Source organism: Camelus dromedarius, chromosome 1 (genome assembly GCF_036321535.1).
Source record: "Camelus dromedarius isolate mCamDro1 chromosome 1, mCamDro1.pat, whole genome shotgun sequence".
NCBI classification, from domain to species: Eukaryota; Metazoa; Chordata; class Mammalia; order Artiodactyla; family Camelidae; genus Camelus; species Camelus dromedarius.
Window position 1 is genome coordinate 112,885,773 of NC_087436.1, and position 23,118 is coordinate 112,908,890.

A 23,118-nucleotide genomic window follows, 5' to 3' on the forward strand; every position below is an offset into this window, starting at 1 on the left:
GAAGGTCAGTTAACTCTTGAACTGGGTTGTTGCTGACTGATTTCCCATAACAGAGAAGCACTTACCTGGGAGAGTCCTTTCTATGTGTGTCATAGACTAATTAATATGTATTATTTATCACCCCTTAACACTCACTTCTGCACAGATGAGAAAACTGAAGTCTCAGAAAGGGCAAGTAACTTGCCCAAGGTCCCCCACATTGGTAGATAGCGGCAGAGATGGAATTAGAACTCAGGTCAATGTTTTATATATTAACCAAGTTGTTCCCCACAAACCCAGTTTTAGTCAATTAGTGGGACAATTAATTTTGACTAATTAGTCAATTAATGGGAATCAGAAGTTTAAATGACAGTCTTGTTTCTTTCTGCCTACATATCTCTTAGCATTTAAAAAATTCCTGGGAGTTGCCTTATGTACCTGGGGATACTTTTTTGTACTGTGTATCCATGGGTTTATGAGTTTTTTTTTTTTTTTAATGTCAGGAGTAGGAAGAAAACACAGCTGATACTTCCCTAAATACTTTTTCCCCTCTCCGTAGGCACAGATTAAGCAATCACTTGCCAGATTTCATCATTATGATGAATGTAAACTCGACAGTTTACAGGAAGCTTATCGTTCCTTCCCATTCCAGAAACCGTGTGATACTTTCCCTCGCTACTTGTTGCAAACAGCTTAGTCAAGTTGTCCGTGATTGTAGTCACCATCTTTCCTTCAGGCCATATATACTGCACATCCTGCAAGTCAGCTCATAATAGAGCCTTTGATTGGAGTTGGTGTTGACTTGGCAATATTTACTAAGAACAGGTAAGTGATGCACAGGTATGTTTAGGAAATGGAAGGCTCTTACCTGTCTGAAATGTTTGCAAAGAAACATTGTGGGTTTGTCACCAGTTGTGGGTTCTGGCCGGCATAAGTCCCACCGAGATGGAATGAATTACTCGAGATTCTGTGGAAAAAGTCAAGAGAGCGAGAGGGAGTTGGGAGCCAACTTCACGAACCTCTCAAATGCTCCCACATTTACTGTGTACAATCAAAGGAGAAATTACTAACAGTTGTGTGATGGAATGCAAGAATTTAGGGAAAGACAGGGTAGGATCGAGATTGTAGAGTCTGGCTCAAGGTCAGAAGACCCTTTATGTTTTGGTAAATCATGTTCGTGTTGGCACCAGTGAGTCTTACAGTTTATCAGGGCGGAATGTATGAGAAGCAGCTGCTTAACAACATTTTTCTTGGACTCAGGCGGCTGTGCCTGTCTTAGGTTGCCCCCCTCTGGGGATCTTACCCATCATTGGCTAACCAGCCTTCTCACCTCTGAGTTTGCAGCTTTTTATAACTTGTTTACCATTCCAGCCCAAGACTCCTTTGGGGGCCTACAGTTTATCCCTAGGGAAGTCATGAGAAGAAGGGAACAAGATACATTCTTAGAGCTATGTTAAAGCAGACCACCAGACCAGCCACTTCCTTGTTTTGGGGATAGAAGACTATCTAACAGCAGGCACGCCCAGCGTTTATAGCCGAGGGCCTGGGTTGTTGCTTTGTAACAAGCAGAGTGCTATCTAAAACCTCAACTATGCAAGCAAGGCAGTTACTAAGCACATTTGCTCTTCTTTAAGGAGACAAGCGGCTGGGGTCTGTTACAATTTGTTAACCCAATCATGGGCTCCCACAAAACATGGACCACTACGCACATCATAGCTCCATATTTCTAATGGCGCAAACTGTGGTCTTAGCATTATCTAAACTACTTCTTTTCAAAAGGTAATCTAGGGGACTGAACTCCTCTCTATTTGGACACTTACGTAGTTTGTGGTATAGCCTACACTCTTCTTTGTCACCTCTGGCTCCTTTTCAGAGGTTAATAACACATATTATGCATTTAGTTTGCTGAGATAAACTGATGACAGAGAACCGTCTTTTAATGTAAGGTTAAGTACATGTTCTAGGATGAGGAAGACAGATTTATATCCCTGATTTTCCACTGACTAGCTTTGTGATCTTGGGCAAGTCAATAATTCTAAACATTATTTTTCTTTTCCCATCAGGTAGGAAGAATAGTAAAACCTCCCACATGTAGCTATTGTGAGGATTACATATAACTCATGTCAAGCATTTACAGTGCCTGGTAAGACATCAACACATCTTAATTATTGTTTTCTTCTGTCTACTTCTACCTGTATCTTTTTCCTTTCCTTTAATCCTTCCCAGACTGTGCTGTTCCTTGTCTTTTTATTTCTGTCATATCTGTCCCTTTTTCTTTTATGCCTCTTTCTCTTATTAGCTCTTCTGTTATCCTACCCACAAGTCCAAGCATTTCTTTATCTTATGCATGAGGCATCAATGAGTCACCACCTCTAGGGGAGAGAGCTCCACACCTTGAAAAAAAAGGGCACAGTAAGTAGTACCTGTGTTCCAACCTGATGCCTTAATCTTTAAGTCAGGAATGTGCTCCAAAAATGCAAACTTGAAGTTCTGGGAACAGACACTGAGATTCACTGTGAGCACAAAGAGCCACCGAACAGGAGAATACCCCATGTGGCAGAACCCCTCCCAACTTCCTAGCAACTATTTGGACTTTAAAAAGATCTGGCCGCACTGTTGGCTGGCTAGAGAGGCCTCGCCGAGGTGAAGAGGTTCCTGTGTGTGTGTCCTGCAGGAAGTGCCATAGGGGCTTGGTGGTGTAAGGAATGAAACCCAGTGAGAACTCACTGGAGGCTTCCTAGGGACAAGCTGGGAAAGCCCCATGTCAGAAGGATGGGACCACGTGGCAGGAGATGAGGGCAAAGGTCTCTAGGTACAGGTACAGGAAGCACCTAGGACTCTCATTATGTAACTGTGCAGTCGGGTGGGGCTTCTGAGAGACTGGACATAGCTCTGGAATTACGGCTGTAATAGCGGCTGCTGTTGATTAAACTGAAATCTTAAAAAAAAAAAAAAAAAGCCTAACTTTATTTTTCAAATACAAAATTTAGGAAAAAATTTTGTTAAAATTTAAAGAAAAAAGTAGCTTCCCTTTCCCCCAAAGCAGCCACAGTCCCACCACCAAAAGACAGCCACCATCAATATTTTGATATATTTACTTTTAGCCCCTTTTAAATGTAGCTATAAAATATAGTTGCCATCAGATTGTTTGTAATATATTCATTTTCGTACTCTGACATTAAAAGTAAAATATGCTCATTCAAAACACTGGAAAGAATAGAAAAATATAAAGGAGGGAGGAATCACTATAATTTTTGTCACTAAGAGGAGACTTACTAAGACTTTGTGTCATTTATCTCCAACCCTTTTTGTGCATTTTTATAAATTTGGTGTGGATTATACTGTACTGCAATTTTGGTCCCATTTTTTTTTTTTTGGTTAACTTTATATCATACCCATTTCCCCAAGGGCATTCAGAACACTGTCCCTACCCTTAAAGATGCTTCTGGTCCCACTGGAAAAATGGATGTGGACCCAAGAGCAGTGGAGCAGTGCAGCAGAGAGCACAGAGGCAGAGCAGATGCACAAGGCAGAATACAGTTTTGGAATAAACATAAAATGGCTCTACTTGCAATTAACACTCTTGCTACTGATTATATACAGTCATTTTAGCATTTTTAAAGTCTTAAAAGTTATTGCCTAAATTCTTTTAAAATGCATTATCATTAACAAATTTTTATAACTGTAAGAGCAATAGGTGAACATAGTAAAATACTAGAACTGTGCCAAAAGATATGTATTTAAGAGGCATTTAACTGTTTCCCATCCTAGAACCCCTGGTCACTAATTTCTGCTGTGTTATTCTAGAAACATACACTATATCTTTTCTTTCTTTTTTTTTAACACAAAGGAGAATATATTTAACAAGTGTTCTCTACATTATTTTTTTTAGCTTAGAAAATGTTGGTTTCATTCCATATCAGCAAGCATAGATCTATCTTACATCTTTAAACAGATGCATATTTGTCCATTGAATGAATGTACTATAATTTATTTGTCTAATATCCAGCAGCCTAGTGAGGGACATCTAGTTGTTTCCAATTAATTTTGTCCCAGCGTGCAAAATATTTTATTGTATCTTTTGTTACAAGCTTTTCTTTCCATAGTGTTATGGCCTGAATTGTGTTCTGTTCAAATTCATACGTTGAAGGCCTAACCCTTAGTATATGAGAATGTGACTGTATTTGGAGATGGGATCTTTAAAGATGTGATTAAGTTAAATGAGGTGGTTAGGGTGGACCTTAATACAGTCTTACTGGTGTCCTTATCCCAAAAGGAGATTAGGACATAGACACCAGACACACACAGGCACAGAGAAAAGGCCATGTGAGGACACTGCAAGAAGGTGGCCATCTGTAAGCCAAGAAGAGAGGCGTTAGAAGAAATCAAATCTGCTGACACCTTGGTGTTGGACTTCCAGAACTGTGAGAAATGAGATCTTGTTCTTTACGTCTGTGATATTTTGTTATGACAGCCCCAGCAAACTAACACACACAGCGACGCTTCTATAATTATATAGTAAAAACCAATGGGGAAGTAGAATTCATTGTTTAAATTAAAAGAAAGAAAGTAAAAAGTATGGGGCAAAATGCAGGCCTATATATATTTCATTTTCTTAGGTCCATGTGGGTATAAAGTATCCGAAAGGAAAATGAAAAAAAGAAACGTAGCATCTGGCATCAAATTTCAGTTCAGCGGCTATCTTTTCTTTTAATAAGGCCATCATCCCTGCTAAAAGCTTTACTCCTAAATCCACCTAGCCTGCCGCCGCACTTGCTGATTGGCTGTTTTGGCTGACGGTAAGGATCAGCTCTGGTACTGAGTCAGGACCGGGACACCAGCTGTTGGGGATAGCAACATCTTTTCACTGCTTGCTTTCACAGCTAACAATGACAGGGAGAAGAGCTGTCACGTACTCAGCTAAAGAGAGTTAAATATAAATGTCTCGGAACTGACTTTCCCTGACCAATACCACTTTCCACGGCCCTCAAAACTAGGGTTGGGAGATACCAGTAAAGAGGCCTAGTGTCATCATATATTTAGATCCCCAGGGAATGATCTGGCATTTTGTTTCTACCCTGCTAGCACGCTGTTTTTCACAGAGAATGAGAGCAGGAAAGAAGGAATTGCCGGCCCACCAGGCACTATGCAATGTGGATTTTTCACTGTTCTGTTCGTATGCCTTAACCAGTCTCCTTGTTACCCACAGCTAGATGTCTGTCAGAATTCCTTTGCTGTTATACACCAGAAGAAATCATAAAGGCACGATTAAAATGACAACCTTGGCCTTGGTAACAGCTCCTCACCTGCTGTAGTTGCGGGCACCCATAAAGACGATACTACACCCATCAGTGTCGCCTTTCTGGGGCTAAAGTTTAATGTAAATCAATCACTTATTCTGGATAGATCAGGTGATTAATTATTACCTTCCTCAGTATATGGAGCAAACGTTAATAGCTTCTTCTGAAGGGAAGAATGACCCCCAGGACTTTTTTTTTTTTTATTACTTTATTCCTATCATTTTGTCATCTCAAATTCCCTGAAATGGCCAGAGTCCAAAGTGGCTGTTACTACTGTTCAGCTGACCACACAGTTTCAAATTCTTGGTCACAATGAAACTGTGTGTGGATGGAGTTTTTGTTGTTGTTGTTGTTAAACATCTACTTAAGGGACACTGGTGAACGACATGGACACAAATAGCTATTGGGAAATAAAACATGGTGTATTAAAAGTTAGTTAAAATGAGGAAATTACAGAATGCCACGAATGTCCTTAATTCCTTCTTTTTTTTTTTTACTTAAAAATTTATTTTGGGGGGAGGTAATTAGGTTTATTTATTTACTTATTTTCACGGGGGTACTGGGGATTGAACCCAGGACCTCATGCATGCTAAGCATGCATTTTACCACTGAGCTATGCCCTCCCCCCTTATTCCTTCTTTCTTTTTTCAACAAATACTGAGTGCTAAGTTTAAGTATGATAGGCATTGTTCAACCACTGAGGCTAAAACGATGTGCATGTTCTCTTGGAGCTCATTGCTCTGTATAGCTGGTTCTGAGGTCTAGATCGCCATTCCAAGACAGCTGGAGTGGCAGATCAGAATGAAGTAAAGAAATAGAGGGGAAACAAGGAAACATCCTCTGGGGGATATTTAAAGTTATAGAGGCAAAGCCACAGTGAAACAGCAGTTTAAAAATAAAGGAAAAAGGGAAAGAGGGTGAGAGAGAAAGACAGATATCAAAATTTTATCTCTATTCTAGTACTTAACAGGAATACTATTATTCCTGTTTCTAGGGCAGACTGTGTATAAACCATCATCTGAATCCCACACAACTAACACTGCACCTGGGAGGGTGTTACCAGACCTAGATTCATATGGCCTGATTACTCACTAATTTGTGGGATGCCAGGCAATTACCAGAATGCCTTTAAGACTTGATTCTCCTACAGGACGACCTCACAGAGTTATTTAATAATGACAGTTTACAGACAGTACTCACTAGGTGCTAGGTACTATTATAAATAATCCAAATGTATGAACTATCTTAATCCTTGTAACAATCCTGTGAGGTAGGTATTGGCCTTCACTCAGACTTAAAACAAAACACCATAGACTAGGTGGCTTATAAACAGCTGAAATGTATTTGTCATGGTCGTAGAGGTTAGAAGTCCAAGATCAGAGTGTCAGCATGGTGAGGGCCAGACTGTTGATTTCTCCTTATGTCCTCACATGGGAAAGAGTGGAAGGGAGGCACATTCTTTTGGGATTCTTATAAAGGCACCAATCCATTATTAGGGTTTTACTTTCATGACCTCATGATCCTAATGATCTCCCAAAGGCCAACCTCCTAATAACATCACATGGGGGGGGTAAGGTTTCAACATATGAATTTGAGGGGGGACACAAGCACTTAGTTCCTAGAAGTATTAACCCCATTTTATGTATGAGGAAACTGAGGCACAGAGAAGTCACGAAGCTTGCACGAGGTCATACATGTAGTGTCTGGCAAACCAGGAGTCCAACTTCATCTCCAATCTGTGCTTTTAAACGCTGCTCATACAGCTGCCAATAAATGGCACATAGTAAGATTAGAAATATACCAGTGCGTTCTTCTTACCTCCTACTCCATCATTGAAAATTTATTGAACCTCTATGTTTTCATGGAAATGTGATAGATATTAGGGATATAAGGGGTGAACAGAATCTATATGGTTTTTGCTCCTCTGGAGTTTATCGTTATTAAGCAAATAATATAACCCTTCCCGGGTTCTCAGTCTTCCCTGTTCTCTCTCATTTCTGTGTGTCCATTAATCCTCCAACCAACCAGTCCAGGCTTGATCCAGATCATCAGAGCCCATAACAGTATCTTCCTAGGTGTCTGGAGGCTGGGGCAGGGACCAGATGACCTGTGAGGAAGAGACACACTAACCTTTCTCTTGGCAGTGACCTTGTTTAAGTCTGCTCGACTTAAAATGGAGGGTTGTGTACCGAGGTTCTTTTCCCGCACTATTTTTCTGTGATTACTCATCCTCCCCAGCACCTACGGCCTTTCTGAGACTCCTGACCCGGCGTCCCTGTGCTGGGGGTACATTTTTCCCGCCTGCCCATCCCCAGGAGCCATCTTCCCCTCCTTGGAGTCTCCAGAATTCCACGCGGCCCTTCCCCCTCGCCCGCCCGCGAGGAGATGCGTGGTTCCCGCCCAGCCCTCAGCACCAGGCTCCGCGCCCGCCCCGAGCCCGGGGGCCGCCATTGTCTGGTCCTGTCACGCGTCCCCGTGTTCCCTGCGCGTTGCAAGCTCTTGGATCGCCCAGTCCTGGTTCCCACAGTCGCCGGGGCGCCTGACCAGCGGGCGAGGAGGTCGGCGCTCGGGCCCGCGTCCACCTCTGGCACGGAGAATGGCTGGGAGGCGAAAGCGGCTCGGGGGGACCCACGGCGAAGTCGCCCAGGCGAACAGGGAAGCCCGGCCTGCGGCGGCGCTCAGGCAGCGCTCTCGGCCGCCTCGGCTTCAAGGCCTGGTTGGCGTAGCGGCCGCGAGACACGCTGACAGCGCCCCTAAAACGACACCCCCTCCCCGCGGATAATGTTTTATGTTGTGAAACATAACAAGGAAGCAAACAGGGAAAAGAACTGGCTTCTTTTTCCGGCGCATGAGGAGGACGAGGAACGAGAAAACTGGATGTGGGAGGTGAAAGCGCAAGCCTCTGCCGCGCGCCGGTCACGTGGGCCGTGGGGACCGCATGGCGGCGGCTCGCGCGCCCCCGCGTCCGGGCTGGTCCGGCAGCCCGGGCGCGCGCGCCGACGGGGCGGGCGCATGCGCAGGGGGGCGCGCCGCCTCTGCCCCGCGGCGAGGGTGTCTATGGAGAGGCGGCGGCCGCTGCTGCTGAGGCGGAGGCAGTGGCGATGGCGCCGTTCCCCGAAGAAGTGGATGTCTTCACCGCCCCACACTGGCGGATGAAGCAGCTGGTGGGGCTCTACTGCGACAAGGTAACGGTGTGCGGGGCCTCTGGCTCCGGACAGCGGGGAGGAGCGAGCCGGGTCCCTGGGCGGCAGGGCCTGCGCCGCGCCCGCAGCCCCCGGGGGCCGCGCCGCGCGAATTGCTGCCTGCGCAGCTGTCAGCGCCGCGCTCGCTCCTCCGCACCTTCCCCGGGAGCCCGCGTCCCCGCCGGGCGGGCGGCTTTGGACGTGCCCTCGGGGCTCGCGGCGCGGCCCCTTCCCGGTGGCGTCCTACTGGCCAAGGGCCTGGCAGCCCGCCGCCCTCGGGCGGGCTCCCCGCGGCCCCGCCCGGCCTCCCGCCCCAGGCCTCCCCACGCCTCTGCCCCCAGAGGAGGGGGGCTCCTCCACACCCCACCGGCCTTCGGGGACCCCGGGCCGGTCACCTCGGTGGCTTCCTTTCCGCTTGGGGCAGGTCGTTTCTACAGTTGCCCCCGCCTCCTGCATCAGCACTGCCCCCGCCCTCCCCCTGGCCTGTTTTGGGGCTCCCCGAGTCTGTACTCACACCCATCCATCCTTCTAAACCTCTGGCTTGCTGCCTGGCCCAACAGGCAGCTTCTCCTAACTGCTCTCTGCCTATTTTACGCCCCAGCTTTTTCACTGGTTTGATTTGGGAAAAAAACTCAGGTCTCTTGAGAACCCTCACTCTTCATTTGCGATTATCTTTTCTTTGCAAATTGTATTGTCTGGAGCCTTTACTCGATGTAGATTTTGTTACAAGGCAGCTCTTCTCTGTTGGAATTCTTTACTGGACTCCAATGAAAGGGTCCTCCGAAAAAGTTGGTTTAACTGCGAGAACCTTTTTGCACCCTTAATTGGCGCAGCATAAGCTGAAAAAGCACTTTTGTGGAGATAGTTTAGGGCCTTAGTGTAGGGCCTTTTTGCTAATGATTTAAAAACATTTCTGTCAAAAATTTATGTTGGGGGAAGTCCATATACGGATATCCTGAGAACTTTGGGCAATTCTGTTTCATTTAGAAGTGAACCAAGCGAAAAACAAAGTACTCTTTATTAAGCATAGAAATCAACTTTGGTGAACTTTCAGAAATTACATAGCATTAAGGAGAATCACTGTTGAGAGAAAAGAGATGTACTTGCAGCCCAGTGAGGTCTGGGTTGGAGGATGCCCAAAGTCTTCAGTGCTAGGCCACACTTAACAAGCACCCACAACCGTCTTTTCCCTGTCTCCATTTTGAAGATTAAAAACACCCGGTTCAGATATAGGTTTAAATACCAGGGCAGTCTAGGACAGTGGTTCTCAACTTTGCTCATGAGAGTCATCCGAAAGCTGTTAAAATCAGGGCCTCTGAGGGAGGGACCCAGGCATCCAGTGTAATTTAAAGCTCCCCAGGTTAGTCCAGTGTGCGGCCAAAAGGGAGAAACAACAAATGGGTAAGCCGTGTAACTCTGGATTTTTGACTTCACTTACTATATAGCATTTTCATCTGTTCTGGCTTTTGGACTTAGTTATTCTGATAATATGTTTTAATTGCAGGAGAAAAATTGCAGGAAAAAAATGGGAAGGTGTTTTACTTTCTCAAATTGAGAAGGGAAAGTTAAAGAGGAGTAATAGAATCCGAGGTCCTTTCTTCAGTTCAGAGAGGTAGTCCAAGGATCACCCAAAATTGTTAGGAAAATTTTGGTGCCTGTGTACGTTTTTCTAGGGGGTCTGTGACTTTCAGTAGATTTCCAAACGATTGTGACTTGATTCTCCCAAAATAGTTAAGAATCATAACTTGACTTAGTTACACGCTAGCCTGACCAGCCCTATTTAAAAAATTTGAAGAAGTCAGGTACTAATTGTGTGTGCCATTACCTGGTGATTGAAAATGTTAGATCATATTTTGAAAATACAGTGCCATTTTTAAAAACAACATCTGAGTCAAATAAGTTTCTTTTCAGGAGTTAAATGTCTGCTCTTGAAATAACTAAGAAAGCATTTTCAGTTTGCCATAACCTAAGCTAAAATTATCACATAATTTCAATTAATTAGATGTAGTAAATGAGATTGTTGTGTATGTTTATCAAGATTAAAAGTCCAGTTTTCTGAACTGTGAATCAGAGGCCAAGGTGAGTTAGGGAAAAAAAAACTGCATAGGAATTCTATATCCAGATTTCTTCCTGATACTAATAGTTGGTGGAAATCTCTCCTGGGACAGCCTTTGGGAGATAGTGGGGAAAAAACGTATTTCATGATGGCTGAATTGTCTTAAAGGACTATTTGTTTTTATTCATTGGTCATCTTAGTTTTTGCCTTTGTCATCTTTTGGTTGTACAGACAATAGATACTGAACCCAAGCAGCATGTAGTAAAACTTTACAAAATGTGTTATTTCACTATGTTCTAAATGTTGACTCTGAATGCCCAGTTATTATAAAGATGTCAGTTTTATTTCCAGTATTGACTTTTTCAAGTACAATATATTTTAGAAACATCCATTTATTAGCATCAATTCAGTTATTTACGTGCTTCGTGCTACGATTAGTTTACTAAGAATAATTTATTCTGAAGTTGTAGGCCATTTTAAATATGCTATATAATACCTAATTTAATAGTTTGCTCATGGATTCCCCCTTACATTTATAAAACGTTTTATGGAAAGAGTTTTCAGACAACAGTCCTTTGAGGTAGGTAAAGGCAGGGGTATTTCTGCTTTATAGCTGGGTATTTGTAGGCCTTGGTTAGCTAGACCAAGTTGACATAAGCAGTGCTGGACCCGGATGGCACCCCACGTCAGGATCATGATTCCTAGCTTAATTTTCTTTGTATGAAACCAGAGTAGTTTCTGACAGAATTTTTCTTGTTGACAATCTGTTGTTCACTGACCTTCCAACTTGGGATGGTTTTTAGGGAATATTTACATTGGATGACATCCTTTTTCCAGCTTATTTCAATTCCTCAGTTTTTCCTCAAATCCTCAAAACTTAACATTCTGCTAGTGAGCGTGGAGTTTCTCCTGTCAGTTGGCGCTGTAGTAGCTTGTATTGGTGGTGTGAAATGTCGTTCCTATTCTTAAGGAGTTTACAATTTTAACATTTGTGCTAGGATGGAAATCTAAATGCCGTATGGTGGGAGCGAAGGGAAGTATGTGGTCAGATCTACGTTAAAGCGTCAGAAGTAGTCTTAACAGTGTGTTTGAACTCATTTCTCGAAACAAAGTAGGTGGTGGTTTTAAGGATGTGCTTAGTACAGAGATTCCCAGACTTATACATAAACCACTTATACAGAGTTCAAGGGCTGGAGGCTTTATCGAGTGCCCAAGTTTTTCAGGTAAGAATATTAACAGTGCCACCTGCTTTACCATTTTATAAAAATAGAACATTTATGACCAAAACCCTAGAGAGGAAATAGGCTGAGAATAATTTGAATAGATTATTTTCAAAAAATTGAATGAATATAGGTTTATGAAGAATTCATTTAGTTTTCCTGTTTCTTTGCATACCTGTAAAAACTGTTATTGACTAGCATTGAGAGAGTTGATTTATTGGAGAGAATGCTGAATTGAGAGCTAGGAGAGGAAGGGAAAGGGAATTTAATGAGTTCTTACTACGTGCTTATTTATTTCTTTTAATCCTCACAAGAGTGCTGTGTGGCAAGTATTATCTCTGATTTACAGAGGAGACAGACTTAGTGGTTAACTAACTTACCTAACTCACTCACCTAGTAATTAGGGGAGCCTGAATTTTAATCTTTAGGATTTTTTCTCTTTCTGAAGCTCCTGTTTTTTGCATTACGTTAATGGTTCTGCTGCTTATTACTAGCTGTATGATTTTATGCAAAACATTTCACCTGTGGATCATGGTTTTTTCTGTCTGTAAATTAAAGCTAGTTTGAGCATATCAGTTTTAAGGTTTTCTTCATTGAGTGTAAATCTCCCTTGATGAAATGAAAGCACTGGCTGAGAAGACAAAAAAATAAAAACTTGTTTGTGGTAATAGTAGTTGAATTTTTGTTATGTTTTTTCCTGTCTGTTTTTGAACTTAATATTTAGTCTTCAAGTGACACATAACTTTTCAAATCAGTTTGAAGCCATGCTGTAGGTATGATTTTAAGTTGCAGAATGTCTGAGACAGAAAGTTTACAGATTCTTTTAAAATATAGGAAGTAGCATGTTACTGTTTTTGAGTATACGTTTCCTGTTGTACATAGGTTCTTTGTTGAATTAGCCAGGCATCAGAGGATACAAGCTTATAGGTCACTTAGGAACTTTTATATCCTACTGTAGAACAATATTTTTCAAAGTGTGCTTTATTGCCTATTTGTGGGTCATGGAATTAATTTTATGGGTCAGAAATAGCATTAAAAGTGAAATGGAAAAGTAAATAATAGAATACATCATGGATTAGGGAGGGAAATACTGTTTCCTGAAATTTGTTAGAAGTGTTGTGATGTGTATGTGTCTGGGTTGTGCTGTATTTCATACTAAAGGTCATGGTTAAACATGCTTGAAAAAACACTTCTTTAGAGCAGCATTTCTCAACTGCAGCACTGTTGACATTTTGGGCCAGATGACTCTTTGCTGTGAGGGCTGTCCCGTGCATTTTAGGGTGTTTAGCGGATCCCTGCCATTCACCCACTAAGATGTCAGTAGCACGTCTACAGTGGCAACAATTAAGAGACAAACAATTAAAAAAAAACGATTCGTATGAACAGATTTTTTTAAAAGTTAAATTGTATATGCTCAGGTTATTCTTTTCACTGCTAAATTTACTGACTTTAGGTACCTAGTTAAAAACAGTTGTTGAACTGGAGAAAAACTGAGTAGGGTAAGGACTTCTAGTGATAGTTTTATTTGGGCTAGATATAGAAATAACAGAAAAGCCTAAGTAGACTTATATAGGTTACGTTCTGTGTTCTTTAAACATATTAATTTATTCAATCATCACAAGAACTTTATGAAGTAGTTTTATTAGTCTTATTTTACAGATAAGAAGCTGAGTGAGGTACAGAGTAACTTAGTGACTTGCTGGCAGAGATGGATTCACACCCCAGCAGTCTGGCTCCAAAGTCAGCATTTTTAACCACTCTGCCGGGTTGACTCTGTGTATAACATAGAGTCCTTTTGTCTGTCTAATTTGGTTCTCAGTCTGTAGCATGAACCTGGTCTTTGCCTTAACTTGTTATTAAATCTGAAAGATTTTCTAATAGTCCGGTGAGAATATTTATAAAACTTCTTACATGTCTTTTAAGATGTTATTTTCCATAACTCACATGAGAGCATTATTTACTTTTTTGCCATGCTTTTGTTTTTAAAAATTTTATAGCTATTATTAATACTTTCAAAATCTATCTTTTATTTCCACTAAGACTTATTTTTATTTTTTTTTTAAATAAAATGACACATAATAGTATTTCCTGAGATGAGCCACTAGGGAATTTTGTTGTGATTTTTGTGTGGCATTTCTTAAGATAACATTTGCAGCATCGGTTTAACCAAATCTGTCTTGTCGTTGTTTTTGTGTGGCTCAGGAGCTAAGACTATTTTTTACATTTTTAAGTAGTTTGAAAAAAATCAAAACAATAATATATTATGACATGTGAAAATTATATGAAATTAAAATTTTAAATAAAATTTCATTTATACTCATTCATATGACTACTTTTGTGCTACAACAGCTGAATTAAATAGTTGCTACAGACAGTATGCCCCACAAAACGTAAAATACTTAGTATCTGGCCCTTTACAGAAAAAGTTGCCAATCCCTGTTCTAGATAATTTACTTACTGTGGTTCCTATTCATTGTCCTGTCTCCAGTCACTAGAATGTGAGCTCCATAAAGGCAGAGATGTCTGTTTTGTTCACAGAAGTATACCAAGTACCAGAAACAGTGCCTGGCTCATAATAGCTGCTCATTAAATAGTTGAATGGAGTAAAAAAAATGCATTAATTTATAAAAATGAATGACTAATTTTCAAAATAATGATAGCTAATATTTATTAAACACCAATTCATTTTAATCTCACAGCAGCCATGTGAAGTACCAGTGGTGTTATTCCCATTTAACACCAAGAAGAAACTAAGACATTTAGGGAGAAAAGTAACTTACCCAGGGTTACACAGCTAAATAAATACTAGGACTGGAACCTAACCTTAGAGAATTTGGCTCTAGGTCTGGCTTTCTATAAATAACTCTTAATACCTAATCCATACTGCCTTATACAGAAAATGCTTATCTATCATATATTATGTATTATATACTATTATATGTAGTAGAATAGTTTTGCTTTTGGAGTTTGTCTTTTTGATACTTTGTCACGAGCCTACTATTCCTACCTGGAACAGACAGGCAGTTAAGACAGGTTAGACTCTGCTTCATTTTAGAAATCCTAGATCAGACTTTGCAGAGCAGTCTAGGAAGTTGGTGTTAGTAGCTTCTCCTCCATTTACTGTCTCTTGTTTTTTAACCTAATCAGATTTTCCCTCTTAAAATGAATTTTGAAACTGGAATTGACATAATAGAAGGTAGATTTAATGTGGCAGTGGAGGTAATTGGAAGGTTTGGGTTTACTTTGAACTTCAACTTGAATCGAGCTTCTTGATAATATGTATGCTTTAAACATGAGAATTTAATTTGACATTAAATGTAAAAAGTAAAAGTTACATCAGAATAGTCATTTTCTCTTGTTGAATAGTAGAATTAAGGAAGATGACACTGTATGTATTTCTTTATATTTTCGTTGAGTTTTGTCTTTCCTTCAGGTACGTTTGCTTTCTCATGGCCTGATGTGCCAGGATTCACGTTGTACTGTTGCAGTGCTTCCACACCAAAAAAGTACACGACTCCTTATATAAACTGCCAAGTGTTTATCCTGGTTTTCTTTAAAAAAAAAAATTACTCCCCTGAAATTATCTAGTAATATTCTAATAGCTCAATGTTTTATAATTATTTTCTGAACAGATCAGATGCATCTTGATATTAATATTTAAACAAACTATAATAGAATGTTTCTGAATTTTTTACATTGTAAAAATAGTGTAGTAGCATAAAGTACATTTTAAACAGAGGAAAAAGCACATCACATTATCCTAACATAACTCTTTTAATGTTTACCTACAACTCTATGGAGTGTCTATATTTAGAATACAGATAATGGAATTTTAGATTTTTGATGGAGTCTGGTTTAATCCCTTTTATATAAAGAAACCATGCTATTTGTTGGTGCATATGTTCCTTCCTTCAGAATTCAAACCAGCATTCCTGGCCTGGGGCCCTTTTTATTATACCATCATAACTTCTTAGTTTATGAATTTCCTTCCCTACTTTAACCAATTGTAAGGGAGATATTTTGCTATATACAAAACTAAATAGGAATGCATTTGAATATTTCTTACTGGTGCATATTTACATGTATATTATGCCTTTCTTTTTAAATTTTTATTCAGCTTTCTAAAACCAACTTCTCCAACAACAACGATTTCCGTGCTCTTCTGCAGTCTCTGTATGCTACTTTTAAGGAGTTCAAAATGCATGAGCAGATTGAAAACGAATACATTATTGGTTTGCTTCAGCAACGCAGCCAGACCATTTATAATGTGCATTCTGACAATAAACTCTCTGAGATGCTTAGCCTCTTTGAAAAGGGTTTGAAGAATGTTAAGGTGAGTTGCATGAACGAGTATTTATCAGAACTTTTGCTATCTTCTGATATGTCATTGGCAAAACTTGTTAGCATTTTCTAGTAAATGATGTTATGTTAAAGAAAGAAAAATTACTCTGATACTTGTTAAAGACGGCAGGGAAGACTTTATTAAAGGGATTACTACAGTGGGGTTTTGCAGAGAGAGATGGGCTTAACTGTGAATATAACAAGGACAAGTGGGGATTTATAGCCAGAAAGCAGGGTGAGGGTCAGGAAAATTGCTAATAGGAAGCATCAAGGCTGGGAGATTCTTGCAAGACTGACTTGCTGCCTCTTGTGGAAGGCAGACCAAGGTGGTAAGATACTCAGAGCAGGTAGATACTGAGGGTTATCAGATGACGAGTTTGGGGAGGTTGATAGACTGGTTAGGATGATTTTTTGCTAAAACTGGACCAAGTGGGCCAAGGACAGAGCTCAAGGTTAGGGCCTACTTGACAGAAAGACTCAGTGGAGCCTCACTGAGTTTTGATGAGAATCTTTATCAGTTACCTCTTTGTTACTCTATACAAAATTTAATCATGAATGCTACTCCCCAAATCTTAAAGGTGTTGTTCTAAGTTGAAATTTTAATTACTTAAAATTTTTTAATTTCTGATAACATTTGCTGAACTCTTAAAAGAAAGCGGTAATAAATGCAGTTACTGGTGACTAAAGGTAAAATTGTTACTTAGAATGAACATAGTTTAGGATACTAATGTAGAAAAATTTTCCTATTAATTGTATTTACATATTATGGGCTATTTGAAGTTTGATCTTCGTTTGTCCTGTTTGGCTTGGTGAAGCATAGATGTAAGTTGCAACTCTCTCAAACCACCACACACTTTTAATTTACAGATTTGTGTTCAAGAAAGGCTGTTCTGCATCAGGGAAGAGGATGGACTGAAGGAAGGAAAAGACTCAAGCAGGAATATTGTTATAAAAAATTGTTGTAGTCTCTGGAAGAATACAAAATAGCTACTTGGTGGGGAGTTGGGAGATTGAGTAGGGATAGGCTGATGGGAGGGAAGATGGTATTGGGAGATTCACTTTTCATTAAATACTCCTTTCTGCTCTTTGAATTTTATAACATGTTCACGTATTATCTAGTCAGTAAAATGATTAAAATCTGAACTAAAGTAATGACTAGTAGAGAGTGGGGAGGGGACAGACTTGAGAATAATGTAGGATATAACATTGATAGAAAGCAGTGCTTGTCTGTAAAGGGGAGAGGAATGGAGAATGAGAAAGGAAATAGAGTTGAGCCAGACTTTCTACGGAATATGAAAGAGGCTGGGGGAATAAAAAGATCCATAATGAACAGGTTGGGTTGGAACTGCCTGTGCAGTCCAGGTGGACGTTTACTAATAGGAGGAGGCATAGTTGGGCTTTAAGGTTAGAATAGTAGTTCGGAAAGCAAAATTGATACTTATTAGCATGTAAGTGGCAGTAGAGACCACTTGGTTATGCTTAGGGAAAACGTGTCAAATCCTAAGAGACTAGGGCATTGGATAGGCTATCGGGAAGCAGCTGAGTAAATTAGTTCAAGAAGGAAGAGACTAGAGAGGACTCAGCAGGAATAAAATACTCCCATATTAAAAAGTTTTATTATTTTGTTAATTTTCCACACGTATTCAGTTGAGAGGGCTGATAGAGGAGCGGTGGATAAGTTACAGGGAGATATGATCTTAGTTTGTATTAGGAAGAACTTTTCAGCTGTTATCCAGTTAGTCATTTTTGAAGTGTATATGGTCTTCTGAAGGATAATGTAACAGGTATTCTTAATTGTTTAGTGGAGGAGACACCAGGTGACCTTAAAGGGATTCTGTAATGATATAGTCCAGTAGGCCTTTAAGGGCTGCTCAGAAGTATAAGAAAACTGACACACAGAATTGTGTAAATACATACATTAGAAGTCAATGGAAGCTTTGAGCAGATACTTTTTATGACATTTTTTAAAAGTATGAGATCACATTACTGAAGGAGTTCAAGTTTCCTTTAAAAGATGTTTTAAGGACATCATTTATACTTAGAAAAGTGCAGAGACCACTTTGCTGTTTGCTAGTCTAATGTTTTTCCTGAGGTTTCATGTTACATTTTAAACTGAATTCCTAGGACCAGATACAGTATAAATAATGAACCAATTTTTTTTACTCAAAAATTTTATTTTTTATTGGAGTGTAATTGATTTACAATGTTAGTCTCAGGTGTACAGTAAAGCAGTTCAGTTATACATATAAACATATATATCTGTATCTATTATATGTATATATAGCTATTTGTCTTCAGATATTTTTCCATTATAGCTTATCGGCATTTTTATAGAATACAGTTTTTTTGTTTGTTTGCAGAATGAATATGAGCAGTTAAATTATGCAAAACAGCTGAAAGAAAGATTGGAGGCTTTTACAAGAGATTTTCTTCCTCACATGAAAGAGGAAGAGGAGGTAAGCATAATTCTTCCCCTTGTGATTTTGATTTATAAAATTAAAAAAATGTTATTTCGCCTTTGATTCTTCAAAATAATGTATAGGAAAATGGACTTCTAGTTCATTTTAGGAAATGAAGAAAAACCCAAGGAAAAAGAGTTCATTTTGTCCCCTTAGAGAGTTTGTTGCTTTCCATTGAATGAGTGATTTAATTCATTTACTCAACAAATACTTATTATGTTGTTATGTGGATGGCACTGTTAATAACTTTTTATGCAATCCTACTGTCTTTTCTGAACCTTTAGAAGATTCTTTAAACTTTTTTCTGTTTTATTTCTTTTTTTAAAGATTCTTTAAACTTTTTAATGTTTTCCTGTATTTTCATATTAAGTTTAAAGAATTTTTAGTGGTTTTTTTAGGAGTAGATTTTTGTAATTAAGTGGTGGTGTTAAATTTATCAGCCTTACGCCTAGTGCACACGTATTAGGATATCACTGAATGGATTAGCAAAACATTTTCTCATTCTCTTCTTTCTCTAAAGTGGGATGAATATCAGGGTGAGGAATAGAGAAAATATTTTATGAGAAACTTGATTCTTGTTCAGCTGGAAATCAGTTATTATAGTGATTCTCAGTATAATAAGGCTTCACCTTGTAATCAGATTGCTATTTAGAAAAATCTCCTTTTAAGCCCTTTCCAGACCAGTTAAATCAGGTGAGAGATACTGACATGGGTACAGTTTAAAGGCTCCCCAGGTCATTATAATATGCAAATATGCAACAGGCATTGAAACTACCGAGTTACTAGAGCAGTGTTTCTTAACCTGTGATGTATGTCAACATTATGAAACAACAACAAAAAGCCCTTGGCTCTACCTCTTAAGATTCTAATTCTGTCAGTTAGAGGTCGGGACTAAACATCTATTTCAGAGAAGAAATCTCCCAGATAATTTTGAATAGTTGAAGGTCTTAGTAGAGCTCTGACTTTCATGATTCCAATATACTGAATACCATTCTCATGTGATGTAGAGGCCCGGTTTAGATAGAGGTCAACTGCAGTAGCAGAAGGCAGTTAACGGACCTAAATGTCCGACCATACAGAGTGATTGAGAGTGTATGACAGGCTCTGTACAGGAAGACCTTCTGGTTTGGATGCTTTTAAATTGTTAAGGGATTGACTTACTAACTGGAGAAGCCACAGAAAGAAGGATCTTGGTGGTGTTCTCTGCAGTTTTGGATAAGCTAACTTAGTGATAACAACTAAATCTTTATGTCTTGCACTTAATGTGGGCATTTGACCACACTCGAGCCACTAATAATTTAAAAAGTGTACAGTGCAACAGAACCAGTTAAGCATATTTCCTGATGAGTATTTTGTTTAATTTAGGTTTTTCAGCCCATGTTAATGGAATATTTTACCTATGAAGAGCTTAAGGATATTAAAAAGAAAGTGATTGCACAGCACTGCTCTCAGAAGGACGCCGCAGAGCTCCTCAGAGGCCTCAGCCTGTGGAATCAAGCTGAGGAACGACAGAAGTTCTTTAAATATTCTGTGGATGAAAAATCAGATACAGGTGAGAGTCGTATGTTTAGATAGCCAGGAACTTACTCATTCCAAGGCCATTTACTTCTTGTTGATAAGAACTTTATATTTTGTTTGAAGGATAATTTAAGCCATGTTTCCAAGTGTAGTAAATTTAATTGATAGTAGTTTCTATTTTAGAATTTAATGTTGTCTGATCATTTAGCACCTCCTATACTTGGACCATGTGCTGTATAGTGTTTCTTAAAGAAGTTTAATATGCATCATAATAGTAATAATCATTATTTTGATAGATGATAGTATCAATATTATTTATATAAACATGTAATACAAATTTTTTAGCCAGTCAAAATTATTGAGAACTACCATATGTAGAGCACTTTTGCAGTGTCATCCTATTTTCTGAACTCCATTGACCACAGTGGCTGTTTCTGTCCTTCCTTGTTTTTCTCATCAGTTTTCAAATTTATTTAATGATTATAGTTTTATTTCCATCGTTCCATGTGTCATTCTCTTGGTTTAGATCCAGTAATATGCAGCGGAGTGAGTATGAGAGGCGTAGTTTTTCTGTGTATAGTCACTTTGAGAAAACAAATGACAAATGCAAATAAAATATGCCTGCTTTTTTTCTTAATAGACTACTTCCTCATTTTTAGTCTAATTTATCTTTGATAACTTTGCCTTTTAAATTGACATCCTTAAATCTTTTGCTTTTGCTAGATGAGCAGTAGCAATGACATTCCTGTTAAAATTACTTGAAAGTCTTTGGAATCAGTACTTTTATTTTTATTTAACAAAGTAGATGAGATGCATGTTGAAGCAAAGCTGTTTTTATATGTTAAGCTGTATAATTAAATCCATAAAGCTTGTGTGCTTCACTCTGAAATGCAGCTTGTGTCTTAGACACCAAGCCAAGACCTATCGTGTCTGGTTTAATTTGAGTTATAACATGGGATTTAAAAGCATCACACATTTAATTTTCCCACTCCTTCAAAGTAAATTATAGCTGTATTATGTTTAAAATATTTGCCATTTGAAAGGGTTGGTTTAAAGTAATTTGATCATAGCGTTACTATATTAAAATTGCTTTGTGAAGACAAATCCAGTATATAAGTTACTCAAATTTTTAGTTCCTTAATAATGAATCTTTAAATATTCTTTATTGTACACCTCATTTGCACTTTTCCTTCAGAAAATTGCTTCTGAAATAATACGTTACAGGATATTGGATATCCAGTGAGTGTTTTCAATAATAGTTATTGACAAAAGATTCCTGATACATGTACACCAGCATTAGAAATATTTACATTACATTGTCTCAGCTGACTCAGGTGGGGGATAATTAGGTTAAGACACGAAAAGGTTAAAAGAGGTCAGACTTCACAGAGCTCTTATGTGAAATGTGAAAATAAAAGAGGGAACACAAGGAAGATACTGACAGAAGTTGTAATGCATGAATGGAAAGTGTGTGAGATTTGTGCGTGTCATTAAAAATGCCTTGGAGATCTCATACCCTGGCCGACTCTGCACTTGCTGACTTAAAGCTGTATAACCTGCTGGGTTCCTTTTTCAAATGATGCCTCTCATGCTACAAAGCGAGTATTGTTTTCCTGTGACGCCTTTGTAAGAGGAAGTCAATTCTGTGTTCATTATTGTAGCTCCTGCTGATGAAGTATGATTTGGGCTGTGATAGTTTAACCCTCCAGGTTCTTACCAAGTTTAACATCTCCATGTTACCTCTAATCCATGTTATTTCCTTTTCACATCTTGCAAGCAGGAAGAAGTGGACTTTAGGCACTGGATTTTATTTGTAGAAATGTGATTGTAATTTCTTACTACATTTGCTCTGTATAGCCTTTAATGTTAAAGTTTTTCTTTTTTATTTCAGAAGCAGAAGTGTCAGAACAATCCACAGGTATAACCCATCTTCCTCCTGAGGTAATGCTGTCAATTTTCAGTTATCTTAATCCTCAAGAATTATGTCGATGCAGTCAAGTAAGCACTAAGTGGTCTCAGCTGGCAAAGACTGGATCACTTTGGAAACATCTTTACCCTGTTCATTGGGCCAGAGGTAGGTAAATGGGATGTTTAGTTTGTTTTAAAAATATTTCAGTCAATTTTTTTAAAATAAATACATACGGACATTCATAAGCAAGGCCAGAGAGGGGGACTCTTGAGAGGTTGACTAGTAAGTAGGTTTCATAGTTAGATTATGTGTCTTTGTGTGCATTTTTAGGAAGCTAGCCATGCTGAAGTATTCAGGGTGAATTATGTGATATGTGCAATTTCTTTTAAAAATAATTGGGGAAGGAATGAAAATAATTGGCAAAGTGTTGATAATCATTGAAGATAATGTGATGAATACGTGGGTATTTATTATGCCACTTGTTTAATGCTACTTATTTCTACTTTTGACTATGTTTGGAATATTCCATCACAAAAAGTTAAAAATACAATTAATAGGTTGTTAGAACAGCTTTAAGTAATTCAATTATTTTAAAAATACAAAATAAATTTTATAAAATTTAAAGGTGAGACATTGTGTCTCCATTTTGGTAGTGGCTCAAGATAGTGGAGTCTGTTTTTGTCTTTAGCATATTTTTTGTGATTAGTGATGCCTCATTCTATAAATTACAATTTTATATAATTTCATTGTGGTAAGTTAGTTTTACATGTAAACACTTAAAGAAAATTTTTTTTTCATGAGCATATAATGCAGTCACGGGATAAATAAAGCTGATACAGCATGTATTTTTCTGTCACTGAATAAAATAGTTTTTCTAGGTGAGTACCTCAAAATTCATGTAAATGTTCTTTTTAGTTTTCTATAATTTGTCACTTTGACATGGACATATTTATTTCCCACATAATTAAGCTATGAGTCTGATTTTAAAAAGTTTTATTTTTTATATCAATATATGGCACTTTTAAAATACACTTTTGTTAGATATTTAATGTTTTTTGCATGAAGATGTTTGGAGTGTTGGGTAGATTTATATGAGCTGAATTATTAGAATTATTATCTCATGTGGAATAAGTTTTCCTATTGTATGATAAAAT

The 23,118-nt window shown here is 38.7% G+C and overlaps 1 protein-coding gene across 4 annotated transcripts in view; it reads left to right on the plus strand.

Annotated features, from left to right (window-relative positions):
• Positions 1 to 650: 650 nt before the first annotated feature.
• The window catches only part of FBXL5 (F-box and leucine rich repeat protein 5), a 48,225-nt gene continuing 25,757 nt past the window's right edge, over positions 651 to 23,118 (plus strand). For 2 of the 4 annotated variants that reach the window (XM_064487939.1, XM_031437086.2), the window contains exons 1-5: positions 8,306 to 8,464; positions 15,855 to 16,070; positions 18,439 to 18,534; positions 19,903 to 20,089; positions 21,947 to 22,129. In XM_064487939.1, coding sequence (XP_064344009.1) covers positions 8,381 to 8,464; positions 15,855 to 16,070; positions 18,439 to 18,534; positions 19,903 to 20,089; positions 21,947 to 22,129 — 766 coding nt within the window. In that variant the 5' untranslated portion in view covers positions 8,306 to 8,380. Of the gene's footprint in view, positions 805 to 2,042; positions 2,123 to 8,305; positions 8,465 to 15,854; positions 16,071 to 18,438; positions 18,535 to 19,902; positions 20,090 to 21,946; positions 22,130 to 23,118 lie in introns of those variants that run through there. The other 2 variants (XM_064487945.1, XM_064487941.1) reach the window with 2 other exon arrangements.